This window comes from Acipenser ruthenus, chromosome 9, assembly GCF_902713425.1.
Source record: "Acipenser ruthenus chromosome 9, fAciRut3.2 maternal haplotype, whole genome shotgun sequence".
Lineage (NCBI taxonomy): Eukaryota > Metazoa > Chordata > Actinopteri > Acipenseriformes > Acipenseridae > Acipenser > Acipenser ruthenus.
Window position 1 is genome coordinate 3,824,314 of NC_081197.1, and position 22,089 is coordinate 3,846,402.

General features: G+C 41.6%; 1 protein-coding gene across 1 annotated transcript in view; it reads left to right on the forward strand.

Moving 5' to 3' along the window:
- Positions 1–20,218, forward strand: part of LOC117407051 (serine-protein kinase ATM-like) — a 36,737-nt gene extending 16,519 nt beyond the window's left edge. Inside the window, 32 exon segments of the mRNA XM_059030792.1 lie at positions 160–292; positions 660–755; positions 1,384–1,555; positions 2,045–2,186; positions 2,585–2,764; positions 3,345–3,522; positions 3,904–4,003; positions 4,103–4,261; positions 4,375–4,483; positions 4,751–4,839; positions 4,942–5,044; positions 5,176–5,324; positions 5,744–5,848; positions 6,227–6,346; positions 6,682–6,916; positions 7,233–7,391; positions 7,858–7,977; positions 8,868–9,085; positions 9,474–9,681; positions 10,471–10,596; positions 11,762–11,920; positions 12,562–12,700; positions 14,047–14,129; positions 14,231–14,371; positions 14,554–14,670; positions 15,098–15,247; positions 15,629–15,794; positions 16,334–16,420; positions 16,519–16,633; positions 16,760–16,823; positions 17,846–17,991; positions 19,156–20,218. Coding sequence (XP_058886775.1) covers positions 160–292; positions 660–755; positions 1,384–1,555; positions 2,045–2,186; positions 2,585–2,764; positions 3,345–3,522; positions 3,904–4,003; positions 4,103–4,261; positions 4,375–4,483; positions 4,751–4,839; positions 4,942–5,044; positions 5,176–5,324; positions 5,744–5,848; positions 6,227–6,346; positions 6,682–6,916; positions 7,233–7,391; positions 7,858–7,977; positions 8,868–9,085; positions 9,474–9,681; positions 10,471–10,596; positions 11,762–11,920; positions 12,562–12,700; positions 14,047–14,129; positions 14,231–14,371; positions 14,554–14,670; positions 15,098–15,247; positions 15,629–15,794; positions 16,334–16,420; positions 16,519–16,633; positions 16,760–16,823; positions 17,846–17,991; positions 19,156–19,339 — 4,452 coding nt within the window. The 3' untranslated portion in view covers positions 19,340–20,218.
- The last annotated feature ends 1,871 nt before the right edge of the window (positions 20,219–22,089 follow it).

Consider the following 22,089-nt stretch of genomic DNA (forward strand, 5'->3'; position numbering starts at 1 on the left):
AGTGCACAGACACATTCCTGAAAGGAATAAAGCAACAAGCTACATTTATTGTATTATATTTATATTTTTTACCGTATATATTTTACCATAGAAGAATATTGTCTGTAGTATTTCAAATCAGATTTATTAACTGGTAAACCTGAGTGTCGTCTCTCGCAGGAGATAAACCATTTCCTGTCAGTCTCTTCCTGCGACTCCTTGCCGTTGACCAGACTCGAGGGACTAAACGATCTCAAAAAACAGCTTCAGCTCCTCAAGGCACAGATGAAGGACCTGCTTAAAGAATGCCAAGGTGGAGATCTTTCTGCGTCTTGTTCATTGTGTTTACTTGTGTGGTTTGCACAGGTTGCTGGGAAATACCAGTTACATGATTTTGACTCTGATACAGGAAGACATTCTATAGCATTTTTTTTTTTTTTCTGTAAACCATCCAAGGCATTCATATTACCACACTGGGCATGCAGAACATTTCAAGTCAGTTTTTGTATGCTTGCCACAAAAGAGAAACACGTGCAATTTTATACTGTGATCTAAAATGCACAATACACTGAACGATATGTGCAGAGAGTTTTGTACTCTAGTAATACATTATGTTAATGATGTGTCCGGAGGGTAAAGGTAATGCGTTTACATTTTGTATTTGATTTATTTTAATTTAGGTGACCCTCAGGACAGTGTGTTGGTGAAGCTGGTTATGAACCTGCTACAGCTTTGCAAAGCAGCAGTAAGTCACCCAGGAGGAAAAGACATCCTAGGTGAGCCATTCAGAGAAAAAACATCATTAATCCTCATCAACGTGTTCATTTACATGTTTGTGGTGCAGCAGTTTTAAAGTTATGACCAGAAATCATTTTAGGATGAGATTTATAACTTGCAAGTGTAGTACAACAATAACCATAAGATAACGTATGATATCTCTAGATAGCAGTAAGTTAGGCACTAAGGGGACAGAAGGGAAATGTTGTGTTTTGAATACAGCGTGGGTGTCTAATTCAGAGGCTTTAATTTCAATATTCACAAATGCAGTTCCAGCACCACTGCTTTCAACAAGTGAACCTGGCGCTGAAATACTGTTGTGTGCAAAAGTTTGGGACCATGTATGAATTTTTTATTTTTTTTTCCAAAACGAAGAAAGTCTGTAAAGTTAGACAGACTATCAGTACATTTAATATTTCATCAAGTGCTGCTCGCAGGATGTCAAAGAAAATGGAGCAAACTGATTCATAGAAAGCAAGGAAAGTCGTGGACGACAGCAGAGCCTTTATAGGGCTGCTTTTGGGTACCAGTCCGTAATTTTAATGATGAATTGAAAGCTAGAACGGATCATTACAAGAGATTTGATTTTGATACATGATGTGATTTGAGTTCTGTGTCTGCATGCAGAGGCTGCTGGGAGCTGCCTTGGAGAGATTGGTCCTGTTGATTTCTCCACAATCGCCTTGTTGCACAAGAGAGACCAGCTGAACTCGAGAGCTCTGGAGCTTTTTCAGGAAAAGGAGTTCCAGTGGATCTACATCATCCTGAAATCAATAAATAACGCATTGACCGATTACAGGTAAGCGGTTCCGTAAGCATTTCTTAAGTAACATCTTTCGCTAGGTATTTGTCATGACCAGTGGACCTAATGACGGTTGGTTAAGTGTGGAAAGGCCAGCTTTGGCCACCCCTGCCGTAGTTCATTCGGATTTTAGACTTCCGTGGTACACTGCGTTCATATCGGCCATGTGATTGATGTGCAGACGGTCTGAGTATTGCTGCTAACCTATGCAAAGAGTAAACCACAATACAAAAATAGAGAAATCTGATTTCAGCTGGTTGGGGTGGGGTAATCCCTCAATCGGAGGTATCTTCTAAGCATAACCCATCGCTAATCCAACTAGCAGCCCAATAGATAGAAGACAAAGGGTCTAACCTAGGAACAGCAATCCTGCCTTCTGTTTATAGGAGTTGTAGAGAAAGTTGCCTTTAGTCCTAGGCGCTGGTGTTTGTGTAATGAAGCGTTGTGCTAACCCAAGTGCATGGTGCGCACTGTTTCCTTGGCTAGCATTGAAGTTCGTTCTGCAGCTGCCACCTGTCTGAAGAGCATATTGGCCACGCGGTCTGGCATCCAGTTCTGGGAGAAACACAAAGACAACAACGATCCCATGCTGTTTTACTTCAACCCTTTTAGATCAGCAAAAAAAAAGGTAGGGGCTCAGGTTTCTTTGCATGTCTCACAATAAGCACAGCATTATATCTACAGTATATATCTCTCCATCTACAGTATCTTTCTCTGTCTATACAATACATGAAACAAGCATTGAGTTAGCTGGGAATAAAATAATTGGACAATTGAAACGATTGATATGGTCATTGTTTTCCACTTCCTAAAGCACTCATGAATAGCAGTAGCACTACACTAACCCTTAATACAATTACTTCCACAACACTGGGGATGGGAAAGCACAGCTGAGACTTCAATTATCATCTGCCTTGCTTTTGACGTAAAATTACATTTTAAATATTTTCCACAACGCTGATATAGTCTGTTTAATATAAGCAGGCATTTTAGGGTTTTTTTTTTTATTTTATTTTTTTATAAAAGCTTCCCCAGGGGCCTGTGGAAGAGCCCATGCCTGACCCCACAGAGATCCTGGACAATGTTGACCTCTGGGTTCCACAGAATGGTTGCCATGACACCTGGCTGAAGACTCTGACTTGTGCCCTTCTAGACAGCGGGGGGGTGAAGTGTGAAGCTCTGCTGCTGCTGGGGCCGCTGTGTCAGGTGTGAGGGAGGGTGATCCTCAAAGCCTAGCGCACGCTTGTTTTTTTTCATCAGTAGTTTCTAGTTTGTTTACTGTCTCATTGTGGAAGAACAACTCTGTTTCGTTATACCAACCACGTCTTTATAGTCCCGTAGTTCATTAGGATTTTAGACTTGCATGGTCCTCTGTATTCATATCAGCCATATGATTGATGCTGCAATACAATGCAGAGAGTAAACCGCAGTACATGCACACGCTAAAATGTATAATAAGAAAAAATGGAAAATGTGATTGTAGCTTGTTAGGGTGGGTTAATCACTCAGTCAGGGGCATCTTCTAAGCATCGTCCATTACTTATCTAGAAAGTATTCAAACAGATAGAAGACAAGGGCAATATTTTCAAAGCGTTTACTCCAGTGTTTACAGAGCAGTTTTTTTTAAAGGAGAAAATTCCATGTAAACAATCTGAAACTGAGAACCACACATCTTTTAATATGTATAAAAGACCAGAAAGAGCAGTACTTAAGTTGTTCGCCTTCTGTTTTATAGCACAGGGTAGTTGCGTTCCTTGTTTTAATGTAACCCCTTGCTGTGGCCCAGGTGAAGACAGATTTCTGCCGGACGGTTCTCCCCTACTTGATTCATGACATCCTCCTGCATGATGCTGACAGTTCCTGGCGCTCGTTACTGTCTCGTCACATCCAGGGGTTCTTCACCTCCTGCTCTAAAGCTGTGTCTGTCTCCAGCAGGTCCGCCACACCTGCTATTGTAGATTCAGGTAAGACACACACAGAGCAAACTACTGGGGGCACTGGGGTAAATGTTATTTTCACTCTGCTCTGAGTTAACCTCTCAATCGTACTTACCCTGAAAACCCCAAATGACATTATTAATGTCCTCCAAATAGTTAGAAAATACAGAGGACACAAGGAGTGTATAAAATGAAAGATCCAAGTGTAATCGATGCATAGAAGCATGTGTTATGTTAGCTTATTGTAACTGTACCGTGAAGTGTCCTAGCAGGATAACAGCAATGAAACGGCAGAGATTTTCACCTGTCAAGTAGATGTTCCAGAAATAAACTGTTTGATGAGAAGCCTTTTATGTTTATTTATATGTGGTATGCATTTACTGATTGGTTATTTTATTTTGCAAATAGATACAGAGAGTCTGACCCATGGACAGTTGGATAAAACATCATTACGAACAATGCTGGCTGTTCTTGATTATTTAAGGAGACAAAAGAGGCCAATACAAGGGTATGTATTGAGAGGAAAAAATCAGGGGTGCAAACACCAGGCACCTGGAGTCACTTAAATAGCACTTCTCGCTTTGTGTTTTTGTTACTTCTTGTTTAGCCTCATCTCTGGTACTGTTTGTGACGATAACTTCTGGCTGGAATTAAACTACCTGGAGGTTGCCATGGCAGCGCAGTCGTGTGCGGCTCACTTCACAGCACTCCTCTATTCAGAAATCTACGTGGACAAGATCAAATCCGACAACGAAGAGAGCAGAAGGTACTGCAGCAAAAAGGAGGAGGAGGAAGAGGAGGAGCAATGAAACCGAACGGAGGCTTTTGTTATTTTATATTTTACATTTTCTCTTTACTTTTCCCTTTTACTACGAGCAGGGCCGCAGCCAAAACCTCTCGAAGAATCGTGTTTGAAGATACAAACCAGAACTTCACAATCGCCAGCTTAAGTGATAAAAGCAAAGAGGAGACTGGCATAAGCTTACAGGTAATGTGTTTATTTGACAAGCCCGGATTATGCAGGGCTGTAGTAGTTTTTATAGTAATATTCTGTTCTAGGCAGTAGAAACTGTAGTACGACTAAAACATGAATGGTTCTTTTTAAAGTACCCTTTGAGATCATTTTGTTATGCCAGTGATCCAGACTGGTTCCCCTTACTTAAAAAGCGGAAACCCCAAACCAATGTTTAGGTCACCCCAAAGCCAATTCCCTCAAACAGATCGCTTAAAAAAGCAGATGTCCTTGATCCTTTAGGACCTTCTCATCGAGGTGTACAGAAGTATAGGAGAGCCTGATAGCCTATACGGTTGTGGTGGGGGCACAATTTTGCATCCTCTCACTAGGTAAGAGATATTTTCTGCATATTTTTATTTAGTTGCAAGCAAAGTAATGAGCTGTCAACAAATGAGATCAAATGTGATTTTTGTGTTTTTGCCTCCATGCAGAATAAGAACATATGAACATGAAGCCATGTGGGGTAGAGCCCTTATTTCCTACGACCTTCATACAACTTTATCTCCTGTCGCCCGTCAAGCAGGAATAATACAGGTAAGGTTTTCATTCTGGGGGCAGATGCTAGGCTCTTTGGTTTACAGTGTACTTTGTTGATATTTCGATCAGTCTGTTGTAGAAAAGGTCAGTTGTTGCTCCGTTCTCATACCATGGCATTTCTTTCCTAGGCCTTGCAGAATTTTGGTCTGTGCAATACCCTGGTGACGTACCTGAAAGGACTGGAGTGCGAGACTGCGGAGTGGGGCGCTGAGTTACAGGAAATTCGCTACCAAGCAGCGTGGAGGAACACGCAATGGGACTGTGTGCCCTCTGTTAGGTAACGGCAAACAGTCCTGCATGAAACCGAAGCTCCACAGGCGAGGGTCATTGAAGGTTGATCGGGCTAATTTACCATTCCAAGTGAAACAAGTGAAGAAACAGCTGCTTGGGTTTGTGTGGAGCGCTGTTCTCCACAGAGTCTAAGAAAAGCAGCAATCATCACAAATCCAAGCAGCTGTTTTTTTGCTTTTCGCTTTGAATGGTAAATGAGCTCAGTCAACACCAATGACCCTTACACTGATAACTGAAAGAGATACATGGGTTCAAAGGTATAATACACACAAGTACAAAATAGTTCCTGGTGTTTTACATTGTGAAGGAAATTTATTCTGCTACGATTCTCTTGGCCTTCTTTCTGGCTGACCTACCTGGTGATTGTAGTAGGCAACATTTCTGTAATTTTTTTTTTTTTTTTAGGGATGAGTCAACAGGACCTGGGTATCATGAATCTGTGTACTGTGCACTGCAGTCTTTAAGGGATAAAGAATTCTCAGCCTTTCATGAAAGTTTAAGATATGCAAGGTAAGGATAGTTGTACACATGTTGAACTCCCTTGAGTAGAAAGTACTCCTTCTTGAAGGTCTATTAGTGCAGCTTCCCATTATCTTGTACAGTATAACTGACGTTCAACTTTCTTAGACTGGGATGCAGTATTTTCGTCACCTGTTTAGATAAGATGAACCTGGAGCCAATGCAATCCAATGCTGTGGCATGCCAGCTTCTGGTTCAAAAGTGTGCATCATCCAGTCTTAAAGTCTGATCACCTGCCTGTGTAAGCATAGAGATGAACGGCAGCTGCGTTGCTGAGATCTGGAATATTGGATAGTGATGTTGTGAGCCACAGTTCAGGGTCCATAGGGACTTTGGAGCGCATTGTAATCTCTGTTTTTTGATCCACAGGGTTTGTGAAGTCGAAGAGCTTTGCAGAGAGAGCCTGGAGTCTGTGTACTCGCTTTACCCCACTCTGTGCAAGCTGCAGGGGATCAGTGAGTTAGAAAGCATCGGGCAGCTTCTCTCAGGGTAATGTATAGTTTAATTGAGGTCATGTAAGATCATTTTTGTGTGTGTGTATTTATAAATATGATGAGTACAAATGCTTGTAAATAATTCTAGAATCTGAAGATACATTTGTACTTCTATCTAGAGATCCACATATCTTATTGTGTGACACTTATAAGGAAATGTTATTGTCAGAATCTGTGATTGTATAGAATGACACACTTCCCTTTTAAAGCTGAACTTCTAGCAGTGGAGTACTTTTGAACACCACTGGTGTATTGGTAACTCATTTCATTTTTTCCAGCAGGGAGTTTGGGTTGAATATCTTACAGTAATCCACTTGTTTCACTGTACAGGGCTGTCACAGATAACGCCCTAGGGTTGGTCTACAGCAATTGGCAGCAGCAGTCCCAGCTCCTCAAAGACAGCGACTTCAGCTTCCAGGAGCCCATTCTGGCTCTGAGGACGGTGATTCAGGAGACCATGCTTCAGCAGGAAGCCGAGGACACCAGAAAAGAGTACCTGAGGAGCGTCCTCACCCAGCACCTTATGGAGTTATCCAAAGTGGCACGGACTGCCGGCAATACCCAGGTACAACTGTACTGAGATCAGGTCTGCATGTGGGTTATCATGACTGGGAAACAAAACCAGGTCCAGTGGACAGAAAAGGCGCCACTGGACAAAGAGTGTGGTGCCGTGCAGAAGCTACCGATATAATGTGCTGTGTAAGTTTTTTGTGTTTACTTTTAAGGAACGCACAGAATACCGTAGTACAGCACTCTTAGTGTAGCGTATTTAGTTTCAGCGCATGCTGTTTCTTTGTAGAAACATCATTAAAAGCTGTGATTTGTGGAGCTGCCCATTGCACAGCGCCCCCTAGAGGACTGCCCTGCTCTTCTCTCCCCAGCTGGCTGAGCGGGCAGTGTTCCAGATGAAGCAGCACAGCACGGTGGGGTATGGAGTCTCACCCTGGCAGCTCGAGGAAGCCCAGGTGTTCTGGGCTAAACGGGAAGAAGGGCTGGCGCTTGGGATCTTGCGCCAGATGATTGAGAAGCTGAGCGATGAGGCGGGTTTTCAATTTCCATTTTTTTATTGATATAGTGCCTTTCATACCACAGTATGTGAAAACGCTTTACGGTATCAAGAAATAGTAAAAATGATAAAATAACCATACAGAATTAGAAATAATAATAATAATAATAATAATAATAATATGAGTAACACAAAAACAAATCTAAATCAAACCATTTAGAATAAGTGAATAAGAACGATAGATCATACACAATTACAGAAATAAGCAACTAATAGATACAAACAGTTATATTTGTCAAGTTAAAAAAAACAGTTTAATCTTGACTGATGCAGCATCTCTAATAGAAAAAATGACTTCCACAATCTGGGGGCATTCTGACTAAATGCTCTTTCTCCTCTCCTTTGGGAGGCACAGAAGGCCAGCGAGGGTTACATCTGTGTAGTCCCGTGGTTGGCTTCGCAGGGCTGTTACACTCTCCTTTTTGTTTTGGGCTCTGCAGGTGGATTTTGAACCTGGCCTGGCCCCCATGTTTGCAGAATGCCTGAGATTATGTGGTAACTGGCTGGCTGAGACACGTCTGGAGAGCCCTGGCATCATCCTGGAGAAATATCTAGAAAAGGTTTTGGCTTTGGATTCAATGTTTCAATCACAAAACATACCATGTAAAAGTCAGCTGCAACTCAGCAGAACAGATGTCAGTCAGCAGCGAGTCGACCTCGGATATAACCGTTCTAATTTGAACTTGTGTTGAAACTCATTCCAGTCATCGGCTGCTGCTAACTGAAATGAGTGACAACCACACACTGTTGCTACCCTGCATGGGAACAAGCTGTGTAATAAAATGACTGCACCCTATTTTGCTATCATCAGTGCAATCTGAAAAGACGTCTTCTGTATTTTTATATATATACACTGCTATGCAAAACTCTTAGACGTTTCGCACATTTTGCATGGGGTGGGGGTTACACTACCAAAGAATCAACCTGCTTTAATACTACCATAGAATCAACACGCACCATCTACAGAACGTCATGTCACATATACGTTTCCGCGCCCCCCTTGGATTAGCTACTACAGCACTTCATATTAGCTGCTCATGTATAGTTTACTTTGAGTTGTTGTGATCACAAGTTTTTGAAGATTCAGGTCAATGTGAATTAAAGATTGCTAAATGACAAGCTTGGTTTCTTCTCACCCAAACTAAGCTGTATTAATAACAGTCAAAGTTGTTATAATAGTGGAAAACAGTAGTGGAGGCTTTGAGTAAATTATTGATGCTCATAACATCAATATATATTGTAACTCCTGAATGTGTCTAAGACTTTTGCACAGAGTCATTTCTGTGTTTTGGTGGATAGCCCTAGCTCAGAGTCATTGCTGTATGTTGGTGGATAGCCCTAGCTCAGAGTCATTGGTGTGTTTTGGTGGATAGCCCTAGCTCAGAGTCATTGGTGTGTTTTGGTGGATAGCCCTAGCTCAGAGTCATTGCTGTGTTTGTCTCTACGGCAGGCTGTAGAGGTGATAGAAGATCACACAGGCAGTACTAACTCCCTGCTTCAGAGCGGGAAGATGCAGGCTTTCCTGGCCCTGGCGCGCTTCTCTGACGCTCAGTATCAGAGCATTGAGAACTACAGGAAGTCCTCGGAGTTTGAAAACAAGCAGGCTCTCCTGGAGAAGGCCAAGCAAGAGGTCGGCCTGATGAGAGAGTACGGGGTTCGAGACAACAAGTAGGCTTTTCCCCTTTCATGCAGGCTATTTTTAAATTCTCAAATGATTTATTTACAGTTTGCTTCCTTTTAACTGGTATTCCCCTCCTGGGTTGTAATTTTAATCGCTGAACTTGTTCTTTGGAATGTGTTCCACTGAAAGTTCTCAGTTGCAGTACTTTTCTGCACCAGCAGGTGGAGAGCAAGGTGACATTTCTGAGTTGCTACTTTGTACTAGTTACTGCTTGTACTAAAGTTTAAGAACAATTATACACTTAAGATACAAAAGGATGTAATAGGAAGCTGCAGGAAGGTACAGACACTGTGAATATGAAAGCCCTGCATACAGAAGAAATATTCAGCTAAATAATAATAATATTAAAGTGTTGCACTTTTTTTTTTTTTTCAGGTACACGGTGAAGGTTCAGAGAGAGCTGGAGCTGGATGTGAAAGCCCTTTCCAACCTCCAGGAGGATCGCAAGCGCTTCCTGTGCAAAGCCGTGGAGAATTACATCAAGTGCCTGCAGCTGGGGGAGGAGCACGACATGTGGATCTTCAGGCTGTGCTCCCTCTGGCTGGAGAACTCCACCGTTCAGGAGGTGAACGGCATGCTGAAGGTAGGGAGCTGAGCAGTGAGACCGTTTCCATGGGACGCTTACCCTGCTGAGAGTTTAATGAGAAACTGGTGCATGTATTTACATTCACAAGTCGCTGATTTCAGACTAATGTAGGCTCTTTTGCATGTTCGGTGCCTATCTGAGACGGGGTGGCCAAAGTTGGCTCTTTCAGTCCTGGTCTTTGTTCCAACCCTGTTCTAAATAGTTTCACCAATTTAAACCTCCTTCCAGACCCTGCAGTAGTTCATTCTAGAATGTGACTTGTTAAACCTGGAGTGGAATACCCCTCCAGGACCGATCTAAGATACTAAATACGCAGTACCAATCGGATGTGTGGCAAGAATCCACATAAAAACAAGAGCAACTACAATACACACATTCTATATTTTTTCACAACGTTATCTGAAGGTCTGTTTGATATCACAATGACACAATATACTGCTTGTTCATAAGAGAGCTAGGGGTAGTTTATCCAGCAGTGCCAATTGTTACACTAGTGCTTATCACTCGTAGGTGCTTTTGCATACACGATTTCAGCCACGTACTTTACATCTTTTTGTTCATCCTTATCAGACACGGTCTAGCAAATGTTATTCCCCATACAATACCATATTTACTGACTGAGCTTGAAGGCACTGAGCTGGGTTTAGTGTTCCAGTCCACATGGACGTTATGTAAGAGATGCGTTATTACAGTAAGCTTTGTTTCTGCCACACTTTCACTGGGCTTTTGCTTGCATTTCTACACCGTGCTGCCCCCTTTCATTCGTTTCCATTGTCCATTAAACAGGATGGTGTGAAGAAGATTCCTTCCTACAAGTTCCTGCCTCTGATGTACCAGCTGGCAGCTCGCATGGGTGCCAAGATGCCCGGGGGGGCAGTGGGAGGAGTGGGATTCCACGATGTTCTGAGTCAGGTGAGATCAGCGAGCTACGATTATATTTTACCTGCACTCCTACAGGACTGGAAATGGGCGGGCCAGATCTTTAACGTCAGAAATTCAAAGTCAATATTGAGATTGCAAGAATAAAGGAAATGTGAATGCCTCCTTAGGGCTGGAACCCTCTGCTTTTTGATACAGAATCGCTCGCCTTTGTTTCAGGGTTGCTTTTGTTTGTACAGCTAACACACTTTTGAATTGTGATCTTTCCAGTTTTTTTTTTTTTGTTCCAGTGCAGGTGACATTCATGTTTACTTCATACAGTAAACAAAGGAATGCTTTTGGTACAGATTGTGCCAAGATTTTGCAGGAAATAAATTTGATTAAAAAAGAAAACTAAGGTGGACAAATATCGCATTAGTCACTAGGGGGCGTCACACAAGAAAGAGCTTTCCTTACACGTGACACTTTATATTTGAGGGGTTCAATCAGAAAATACAGCACTCATGTTATTATCCTGCTCTATGTTGAATCAAGGTCTGAGATGAGTTTTAAATTAAGGGCAACTGGGTCCCTATTTCTACAGCTTTAAACACTGTTTTAAGGAATGTTTTGCTGAAGACCATTTTGATTCATTAATCAGTCATCTTGGATGAAGGCGTCTGCCAAATAAATCAATAAATAAATCAAGTTTGTAGTTCACAAAACCTTTGTTCAACTGTTTTACAGAAGTTTATTCTCAGTTTCAAAAAGTGCTCTTTTAAAAAACAGTCGTATTCACAAAACAGTTTTCTCAAGGGCTGTTTTTTTTATCCTATTTTGATAAATGTGGGGTGTGTTCAAGAGAATGTTTGTTTAAAAGCTCTCCTTAAAAAAAAAAAAAAAAATTAAAAAATGAAGTCCTTAAAGGACTAGTTTTTGACACTTGCTGATTCATGCGTGTGTGGTGTGTTCAGCTGAATTTTATAAATAGAAGCATAAAAAGAAAAACCCAGTAGCTACTAGGTAGCTCACACATACTCGCAATTTTCTTTTAAGAAGTATTTATGGTATGAAATAAATCCATTCATTAACATGTTGATTTCAAAACCTGAAAAGCTGTCCTTCCTTCGCCTTTACAATCGAGTTCCAGTCAATGGCAATTAACTTCTGCATCTCAAAGGCAGAAATACAGTTTCCCTGCTTGTCCTGTTCGTTGCAGCTGATCTGCAGGACCTCTCTGGATCACCCCCACCACACTCTCTTCATCATCCTAGCCTTGGTGAACGCCAACAGAGACGAGAGCTTCGCCAAATCGGAAGGGCTGACGAGAGGCAGGTTGTCTAAAAGTGCGCCCAAGCAGACCTCTCCGCTTGATAAGGTGTGTGGGCGTGGTATACATAGACAGACCCTCGCTGCTTCACAGGCTGAGCTATTCCTGGTTTAACTGCACTAATAAAAAGGAAGGTGGGTCTAGTTTAGCTCACAGTAAACAAACTAAATGGCATTGATATGCACACTGGGAGTCTAACTTTGTTTCACTTTCTGTATGTATTAATAGCCTTACAGTGATATGATGATTTTATGGTATTTAATTGGCCACAGGCTCCTAAAAATGCTGGTTAATTGGTGTGTGGTGTATGCCCCATTCCTCAGCAGCCAGATCCCAATGCCTGAGGCAGTTACCTGCTGCATAGCAATATTGTTTCAATGCTTTAATGTCATTAATTCAGCACCATAAAAGCTACAGTGAAACTAGTGGCAATACTGATTGAAGCGTTTAATGTTTTTTTTTTTTTTTACAAGTGAGTGATATAGTGGCCCTTTTGAAACCCCTGTGTTACTGACAGGACTAGCAAATCAACTTTAGAGCTGTATGAGTATAAACTTGATTTAATATCTGTCAAAAATAAAATGTCTTTACATAACTCGGGAGGTAAAACCTCGTAAAAAAGGCCTGTGTTAAGATGGGTTATGAAGAGCAGACTTTAAATAACTCCATTTGTTTTGTTCGTTTTTTAGGAAAGGTCTGAGGTTGCCCTCAACATAATCAATGTGATCCGGAAAAAGAGAGGCAAGATGATCAAGGGCATTGAGACTCTTTGTGATGCCTATATCACACTCGCCAACATGGATGCGAACAAATGGAAAACAGAAAAGAGTAGGTACTGGGGCTGCTATTGTGAGGGATCGTCACGTACATACATACATACACACACACACATATACACACACACACACACACACACACACACACACACTCTTCTTCAGGCTGAGAAGCTCACACTATCCCTTTTCTTAGTCCTGGGTTTCAGAACTTTCCCTGGTTGATACCTGATCGGAACTACATACGGTGCAATTTAAAAACCAAATGCGGTTCAATGCACATAGACTTTTCAGCTTACAAAATGTGGGCAAACTAGTTCAGCAGTTCCTCAAGTTGGATCACTGACGTCATGATGTAAGCTGGAATCTTTCAGCTTACTATCTGAGCTGCTGTATCAGCCTGTGATGGCCCCTGTGGCACGGGAAAGCCCTGCTGGGGCACAGCTGTCGTGGGTCAGTTTAATGTTCGTTTGGGTGGTTGTGGTGTTTAGGGGTACAGTGCTGTGGTGGTTAGTTTAATGTTCGTTGGGGTGGTTGTGGTGTTGAGGGGTACAGTGCTGTGGTGGTTAGTTTAATGTTCGTTGGTGTGGTTGTGGTGTTTAGGGGTACAGTGCTGTCGTGGGTCAGTTTAATGTTCGTTGGGGTGGTTGTGGTGTTTAGGGGTACAGTGCTGTGGTGGTTAGTTTAATGTTCGTTGGGGTGGTTGGGGTGTTTAGGGGTACAGTGCTGTGGTGGTTAGTTTAATGTTCGTTGGTGTGGTTGGGGTGTTTAGGGGTACAGTGCTGTGGTGGTTAGTTTAATGTTCGTTGGGGTGGTTGTGGTGTTTAGGGGTACAGTGCTGTGGTGGTTAGTTTAATGTTCGTTGGGGTGGTTGGGGTGTTTACGGGAGTACAGTGCCGTGTTTACGTGGAAGCGACGGCTCAGCTTAAAACCACGGGGAATATTTTTAACTGTTTGTTTTGGCCACCGTGCTTGTTTGTTTAACTGTTTGTTTTGGCCACCGTGCCGCTGTTTGTTTGTTTGTTTGTTTGTTTGTTTGTTTGTTCCTGTCTTTTGTTTTGTTGTTTTATTATTACTTACAATTAAAAGTGCGCTTTCATACTTAAACCTGCAACTTCTGTCTCTGTGTCTGCTTCCTGCCAGCTACCAGCCTTGGCTGTGACTCTGTCCTTTCCACACTCCCCCAGCAGTTTTCTACTGTACATCCAATATCACCTCTTTGTGCTTTTAATGTCTACATCTGTCCTCTTTGTACTGAATGTTCAAGTACGTTAACGCATCTGGTGTGCAGTGAACCTGCTTCACAGCATTATGTGTAACGGATGATAAATGATGGATGGGATCCGGTGTGCATTGGCCTGTAATTGGTTTCTATTCATTCACGTCTTGGATTTATTGCAGAACCGATTCAGATTCCTCCGGAGCAGCCGATAACTAAAATAAGGAACCTGGATGATGTTGTCATTCCTACCATGGAAATAAAGGTACCGCTTAAAGCACTTGGATGTATTCACAGTTTTGCTGTGCAGGGAGCCATCTCGTTTGGTTCATGATAACGGCTTAATGAATGTGTTTCTGTCCTCAGGTGGATCCTTCGGGAAAATACGAAAACATGATAACCATCCAGTCATTCAAACCTCACTTTCGCTTAGCTGGAGGCGTCAATCTCCCGAAAATCATTGACTGCGTGGGGTCTGATGGGAAGGAGCGACGGCAGCTTGTTAAGGTACGCATCTTTACCACTGGCTCATTGGTGATCTTTTAGATTGAAATAGTAAAGCGCACTGGGATGTCTTGGCATAGAGACCGCTATATATAGTCGTTTCGGTTATTGTAGCTCTTGGTGGTTTTTTTCTGTTCAGTGTAGTGTTTGCCCATCAGCCCACCTGCTGTTTCGTTCCTTATCAGGGGCAAGACGACCTCAGGCAGGACGCTGTCATGCAGCAGGTTTTCCAAATGTGCAACATGCTTCTGCAGCGAAACACAGAGACCAGGAAGAGGAAGCTGACAATCCGCAGATACAAGGTACATGAAAGCATGCCCACGGTTCACATCAGTCTGAATCATCTACACAAACTATATACAGACAGTACAGCACGTCAGGGATGCTGTATGTATCAGCCCTGTGAGGGACAGCCCATTACATATCACAGGGCTATTGTATATTGTCAAAATATTCGATTTGGTTAAAAAAAAAGACGCGACGATGGAAATGGATACAAGTTTGCCACTCCTTTGTCTGCTTTGTACCCTGGTGAAGGCAGTTTTGTAACCATTAAGTATTGTTTTGCTATGTGAGTTGCGGGGTTTCCTTTACTGTATTGTGATACTGTTTTAACCCTACGCACCACAGCTGACTTTTGTGATGCAGTGCCACTTCCGGTCTGCTCTATTGTATATTGTCACCAGCCCATGGGAGGGTGCTAAGCTGTGAAGGCGCTGTCCCCCCCAGGTTGTTCCCTTCTCTCAGCGCAGCGGGGTCCTTGAGTGGTGCACAGGGACCGTCCCCATCGGAGAGTTCCTGGTTGATCCATCGAAAGGAGCCCACCAGAGATACAGACCTGGAGACTGGGGGAACCAGACCTGCAGAAAGAAAATGCATGTAGGTTTAAAGACAGAAAAGGATTGGGGCGAGCGTTATGAAAATAAGGAGCGCTGAATGAATGGTGGTGGCGTCCTTTAAGGGTCTCTTATGGGATATAAATACAGGTTGAACTAGCTGATTTGCATTCAGGGGTATAACAGTTGCAGTTTCTGATTTTATTTATTTTTTTACATGCATAACAGTGTATAAAAACAGATTGATTTTAATTGATTGGTTTGTTGGTTGATTGTCGTTCTGCAGAATGGATTGATTCAGTATAATAGTCATTACAATGAATGAATGAATCACAAGTGCTGTGTGTTGCATTGTGCCCGTTCTGTTGTGATCGGAGATGCTTCAGTACATGACCATGCTGTGCTCTTCCTAATGCGTTTAAAGGAGGTGATTAAACAAGGATTTGAGGAAAAGCTGCGGACCTTCATGGAGGTCTGCCAGAACTTCCGGCCAGTATTCCGCTACTTCTGCATGGAGAAGTTCCTGGATCCTGCTGTGTGGCTGGAGAAGAGACTTGCATACACTCGCAGTGTGGCCACATCCTCCATTGGTAACGATCAACCCAGGCCGTTGTTCTCATTCTCCCAGGGGCTTGTGCATTAGGAAATGAGACAGTTTGTTATCCAGTAACCTGTATAAAACGTACTTTTCATTCATGCACGCATATCCTGTAGTATGTTGCAACTGTTTTTTGCATTTAATTTACACTAGTCATAAGTGCTAGAACTAGTTTCTTGGTATCTGTTGTTCACAAAAGCATGCCATTGCTCAGCCTTCTGGGTATGAAAACCTGCTTTGACAGTCAAGTTCGTTTGCATTCCCACCCCCACCCCCCTCGTGAAACTTGCTTTGTTCTAAACAGGAACACAGCAGTAGAAGATAAACAATCACCTGCTCATTGCTATTCAATAGTGATGGTATTTTACAGGAGGTATCTATAGAGCTGATACAGTATATATAATGTCTTAGAAGTTTTTTTGTTTTTTTTTAATATATAAAAAATGAAAGTGTTTGCTCGTAAAGGAGCAGATCTACTTGTTAGTTTATCATGTTCTGAAGTGTCTAAACCTCATCTCCATCTCCTTGCAGTTGGCTATATTGTTGGACTTGGTGATCGGCACATACAGAACATCCTGATCGATGAAGAGACCGCAGAGCTGGTGCACATAGATTTAGGTGAGGGGAAACGTGTTTGTTATTTATTGACCGATGTACACAATTGAAATACTCTGCGGTTCTCCAAACGGCGTTCTTTTTGTACTTTGCTCTATCAGGTGTTGCGTTTGAACAGGGTAAAATCCTACCCACCCCGGAGACTGTGCCGTTCAGGCTGACCAGAGATATAGTGGACGGAATGGGGGTCAGTGGGGTCGAGGGAGTTTTCAGAAGGTGAGCAGCAAAACAGCTACAGAGAATGGGCTATGGGCTTGAGATAAGGAGATATTTCTTTTATTTATTCATGCTTACATGTTTATTTTTATGACTAAATGTTGCTTTTTTTGTACACTTTTTAAGGTGCTGTGAGAAGACAATGGAAGTTATGAGGAATTCTCAGGAAGCTTTGTTAACAATTGTTGAGGTACCGTTTTCTCTAGAATGAAGCACATTCATTCATGTAAAAATCTCTCCTAGCTATCGCTGTATTTACTCTGAAGTAAGTCGCCCCTGAATCCATGTTGCAACCCTCATTTTTAATAAAAAAAAAATAATAATAATTAATCCTCATTTCAGAATGAAATGCTGCATTCAGAATGGTTCAGAAAAGCACCACTATATAGTACAGTAGTCCGTCGCGTCTCTGACTGCGGTGGGACCAGGGCGGATATGTAAAAAGTCAAATAAATAAAATCCTGTTTTAAATACCATTGTACACAGCTGTAACAATTGAGATTCAGCTTTTATTAGAGAGCTCCCCTAAATTCCTTGTTTAGAAAGATACAGGGTATTAGTGCTTGTAGTCGTCTGCCTCGTGGGTGCGTGCATTCACTGCTGAGTGACAGGCAGGAGATCCAGACGGAGGTTGAAGTTGATACGCCCCCCGCAGGTGAACATGATTTATTTACATATCAACACACTGACGACTTTAGTGTGAAGTAATCTTCTCTGTTGAATAATAAACTAACTGGTTTCGACTTGCTTACTCTTTGGTATCCAACCCTGGTACTCGCACTCACTCACTCACTCACTCACTCACTCACTCACTCACTCACTCACTCACTCACTCACTCACTCACTCACTCACTGTGCTGAAGAGCTTGATCATGGTGGATAAATGGTTATGGCGGATATGTGACCGGCGGATACACGACGGATGACTGTAGTTAATAAAAGGTAGACTAAAGATATGTTGATGTAGTTTGATTGGTTTTATCCCTTGGTTTTATGTTGTACTCCGTAATTCAGTTATTTGACCAGGAGAAACAACACACACAAATGTAAATCGAATCTTGTAAATATGCAGAGAAATGTGCTTTGTTTGTTTTTTTTCTTTGCTCAATAAAGAATGGCTAGGAGGTATGAACACATGAAGCTACAGTAGCTGTAGTGCACTGAAGGCCTGTAATTGATCCCCAGAGTCAGTTTGGTGCCGTGTCCTTGCAGGTGCTGCTCTATGACCCCATGTTTGACTGGACCATGAATCCCTTGAAAGCTCTTTACCTGCAGCAGAGACACGAGGAAGCTGAACTCAATTCAACTCTCAATTCCACTCTAGGAGGGGAAGACCAGGAATCACACAGGAAGTCCAGGTATGGCCTGGTAACAGGACAGCATTAGCAACGCTTTGTCTCTGACGCTGTGGCAGCGGTTTTTTACACTATGAACGTCTCTGTTTGCAATATGACCGTCTGTAAGCTCTTATCTTCGCAGATGGCGTCCTGACATTCTGTTTACAGATTGTATACTAGACCCCTGTGTTTCCCCATTCAATTGTTTGGACCTTTTATTGGTCGTTTTTCATTGTGATCAGTTGTTTCTTGCGTTTAATGATTTCATAGTTCTTATTGTTGTTAAAATCAAATCAAATCAAAGAGTGCGTGTATAATAGGGGTGTGCTGAGATTTTCCAAGTAATTATCTTTAAGAAACTTGAAGCCGTTAGGCATTAATTAAATGGAATACAACATGTTAATTACTCAACACAAAACAATGCACTGCCTTGGTTTCCCTTGTTTGCACAATTAGTGAGTATCAGTCAATAACAATCTGATAGAGGTTTTTAAAGATAGTGTTATTTAAGATGTTGTGATTTAAACTAACTAAAACTCATTTATATTTTGAAGTGATTATATGTCTTCCCTTTCTTTTATACTTTTTGATGTGAAATCTTTTTTGATATCGCTACCTTTAGTTAATGCGTCATCTCTGCAGTGAGCTGTGGGATTGTAATCCTGGGCAAAATGTAATCTGTGATTTAAACTCTACAAAGAAATGCATAGCCCAGTTTCCGTAGTGGTAGCTCTTGAGTTAGGTTTGAGTAAAGGTATTCAGCGCCCAGGTTGAGAATCTGCTTCCAATCGACTTTTAAATGCTGGAGTTAATTGACATTAATTGACAAAATTGTAAAGGTGAGGGAAGGACGGCTTTTCTTGTTTTGAAATCAACACATTAATGAATGGATTTATTTTATACCTGCCGACCTAAATAATTCTTAAAGGTAATGACTCAGATAAACCGAATATCAGCACACCCCTAGTGTGTAATTTTGTTTTTATTTTGCCTGCACTAAATGTGTAATATAAAGTCGACCACGTTGCTGAAAACACATTCTCACTCAGCAGTGGGTCTGGAGGTGTAGACGCTGAATAATGGGTGATGCAACCACCAAAAGCAATGACAAAAAGTGCAGTTTGCAGATTGCACGGCAAAGGGTTTCCGATGCTTGTTTTAATGCGATCTGATCGCTCTTCCCAGCAGTGACACGCAGAGCTTCAACAAAGTGGCAGAGCGGGTGCTTCTCAGGCTCCAGGAGAAGCTGAAGGGAGTGGAGCAGGGAGCCGTCCTCAGCGTGGGGGGCCAGGTCAATCTGCTCATCCAGCAGGCCATGGACTGCAACAATCTCAGCCGTCTGTTCCCAGGGTGGCAGGCCTGGGTTTAGACCACAGAGGAACACAAGAAAAACTACTGGTGTGCAGCGGAACCCCTCCTCTCTTAATGCTTAATACATTTCATCTTTCCAAAGCACATGTCTTTTTAGTCTCCCGATGACATCTTCTCAGTTGTTTCTGTCTTATTTGCTTTTCCTTGCATGCAAAATGCTGGACACTCTTCGTATTCTCTCTGGGACTTGCAAATACGAAATGTTCAAATTTACAGAAGATAATCGCTACTGATTTTAAGTATTTTTGCGCACTAATGGTCATCATTTCCCTCTGTTTAATTTGAATAGAAGTGAGAAAGTTGATCTGACATGGTGAAGTTAAGAATGGGTTTGTAGGGAAAGCCAGTGCTCTTATGCTTGTGCTCTGTTATATAAAGCCATGTGGTCCTAAAGGGGCTCCTATTTGCACTTAATAATCTTGGAAATTATGAAACATCCATTAACAGTTACTTTGCTTCCTTTAGAAACAGTGTGCACATTTCTGGGAAGCCTTCAGCCAAAGCTAACCTTTAATTATTAGTTCTATATTGGCACAAAAAGGGATCTGCTAAAAAATGTCCTAGATATCAAGTTCCATTCTTCAAAATTGCACTCAACAAAATCTCAATTTTAGAGGTGCTTGGTTTAAAATACAAGGATTTCCAAGATAAATTAAAAAAAAAAGTTTTATCATTACTCGAAAAAAGATTGGTAGACATGGTAGAATATATTTTTTGAAAATGGGAGTAAAGCCCACGTGAATGTATTTTGTATTAGGCTGAGCAACTGACTATCAACTACTAAGTGAGAAAATGGTTTGTTCATTTTTAATGTTAATAATAATCTCACATTAAAGAAGAAGAGTTAATAAAAGTCATTTTGTTTTGCATATATAAAGTTCTATTTTGTACAGTATGTGTAAGGTATGAGGTGGATATGACATCACTGATTGTTGATGCGGTGAGAAACGCGATCACATTCAGCACAGGAAATGCTACGCTACACGCTGTACAATGGGTGGCACTAACACCAAAAGCAATAGAGGACACCTACAGTACAGCCCTCCTTTAACTAGTTACTGTAATAACACATGGAAGAGGTTTTCCTTCAGTTAAATTAAGAACGGTTTATCCACAGCAGTGAAGTGGTTAATACCCTATTCATACCACCTAATTCAGGGGTGCCCAATCACGGTCCTGGAGGGCTGTTCCACTCCAGGTTTAACAGGTTAAATGAGACAACTAACTACTTCAGAGTCTGGATGGAGGGTTCATTGGTTCAATTAAACACTGTAGCACAGGGTTGGAACAAAGACCAGGACTGGAAGGGCCACCTGTTTGGACACCCCTGACCTACATGATGTGCGATGAACACCAATGATTGCCCTTTAACTGCAATCAAATGTGATGAGCTTCCATTGTTTAAAGGGGGGGTGAACAGGGTAGAGTGATTTTATACCCTCCTGCTATGCTGCTCAGCGTTTGCTATGGATCAGTTCTGCTTGAGATGGGAGCGCAGTGGTCTGTAGTACTCCCACACCATGTTAGAGCTTCTATTGGGTTAAATGGCATTGTGGTGTCGGGTTCAAACAACTCCTAACTGTACTTTCTGGTAAATCTATTTATAGTAAATGCCACACCTGCTACCTGCATGTTTTTGTGTCACGGGACTAAGTACAACACTGCACGATCAGGATTAGAGTTTGATTTTTACAGGTCCTCGGGGAACAACAAAAGAAATGGGTCATTAGCGGATCGAGTAGCATTTTTAAATGTCACATACTGTATTTGTTAAGAAGTTTTTTTTTTTATTATTGTTTTGTTATTTGTTTTACACCCATCGTAAATACAGTGTTACACAAAGATCATTTCTTTGATGGTTTCCCAGTATTCATACATTATTAGTGATCTGATTGCATAAAAGAAAATGAAATGTAAAATGGAATTGAATTTATATAACTGCAATTAAATGTAATACACTGTAGTACAATTAAAATATTCTGAATGACTGTGAGGTTTTTTTTCTAATAATGTACCATGATTAAATATGAGGAAAAGACAAATGTAGTGATTGATAATGTATTGGGGGCAGGAAGACCATATAGTACTATGTATGTATTGTCAACTATTTAATGCATACATTATATACACCACAAGTATACGCAATACAGTAGAAAGAGACCCCTGTATCTAACACCCTTAAGCTTGTATTAGTTACATGAACACATCAGATATCAGCAGCAGTAATATTACATCAGCATGTGATTGGCACACATATATGACACCGAGTTTATAATTGACCCATGTTAAGTTTCCTATCTGTTTTATAATGCTTATTTCAAAGTTTTGGCAACTTCTCGCACTCCATTGAGTTCACAGCAACCGTTTTAAAATTTCTAAAAGTTAAATTAAAAAATCACGCCCGACAGGGAGATACTGAGTTATGTAATATTTAAAGACGTCTATCCTGCAAGTTGATTTGCATAGATCGAGGTGGAATTATGGGAACTGTTTTAAACGCCTACATAGTGTAGACATGGGATAATGTTTTACAGTAAACAAAGTCAGCTTGTTTTCCTACAGGCTATAGGAAATGATTTGCAGAAATACTGGCTCCAAGGTCCACCAGGGTAAGGCCCTTTGGCCAGACCAACGCAATTTAAGAAGTAAGTGTAGCCTTACTGAGCTGCCATGCGGTGCTTGAAAAATATCTCCAATAAAAGTAAAACATAAATAAACAAGGAAAGAAAATATCTTCAGCGCCACAAC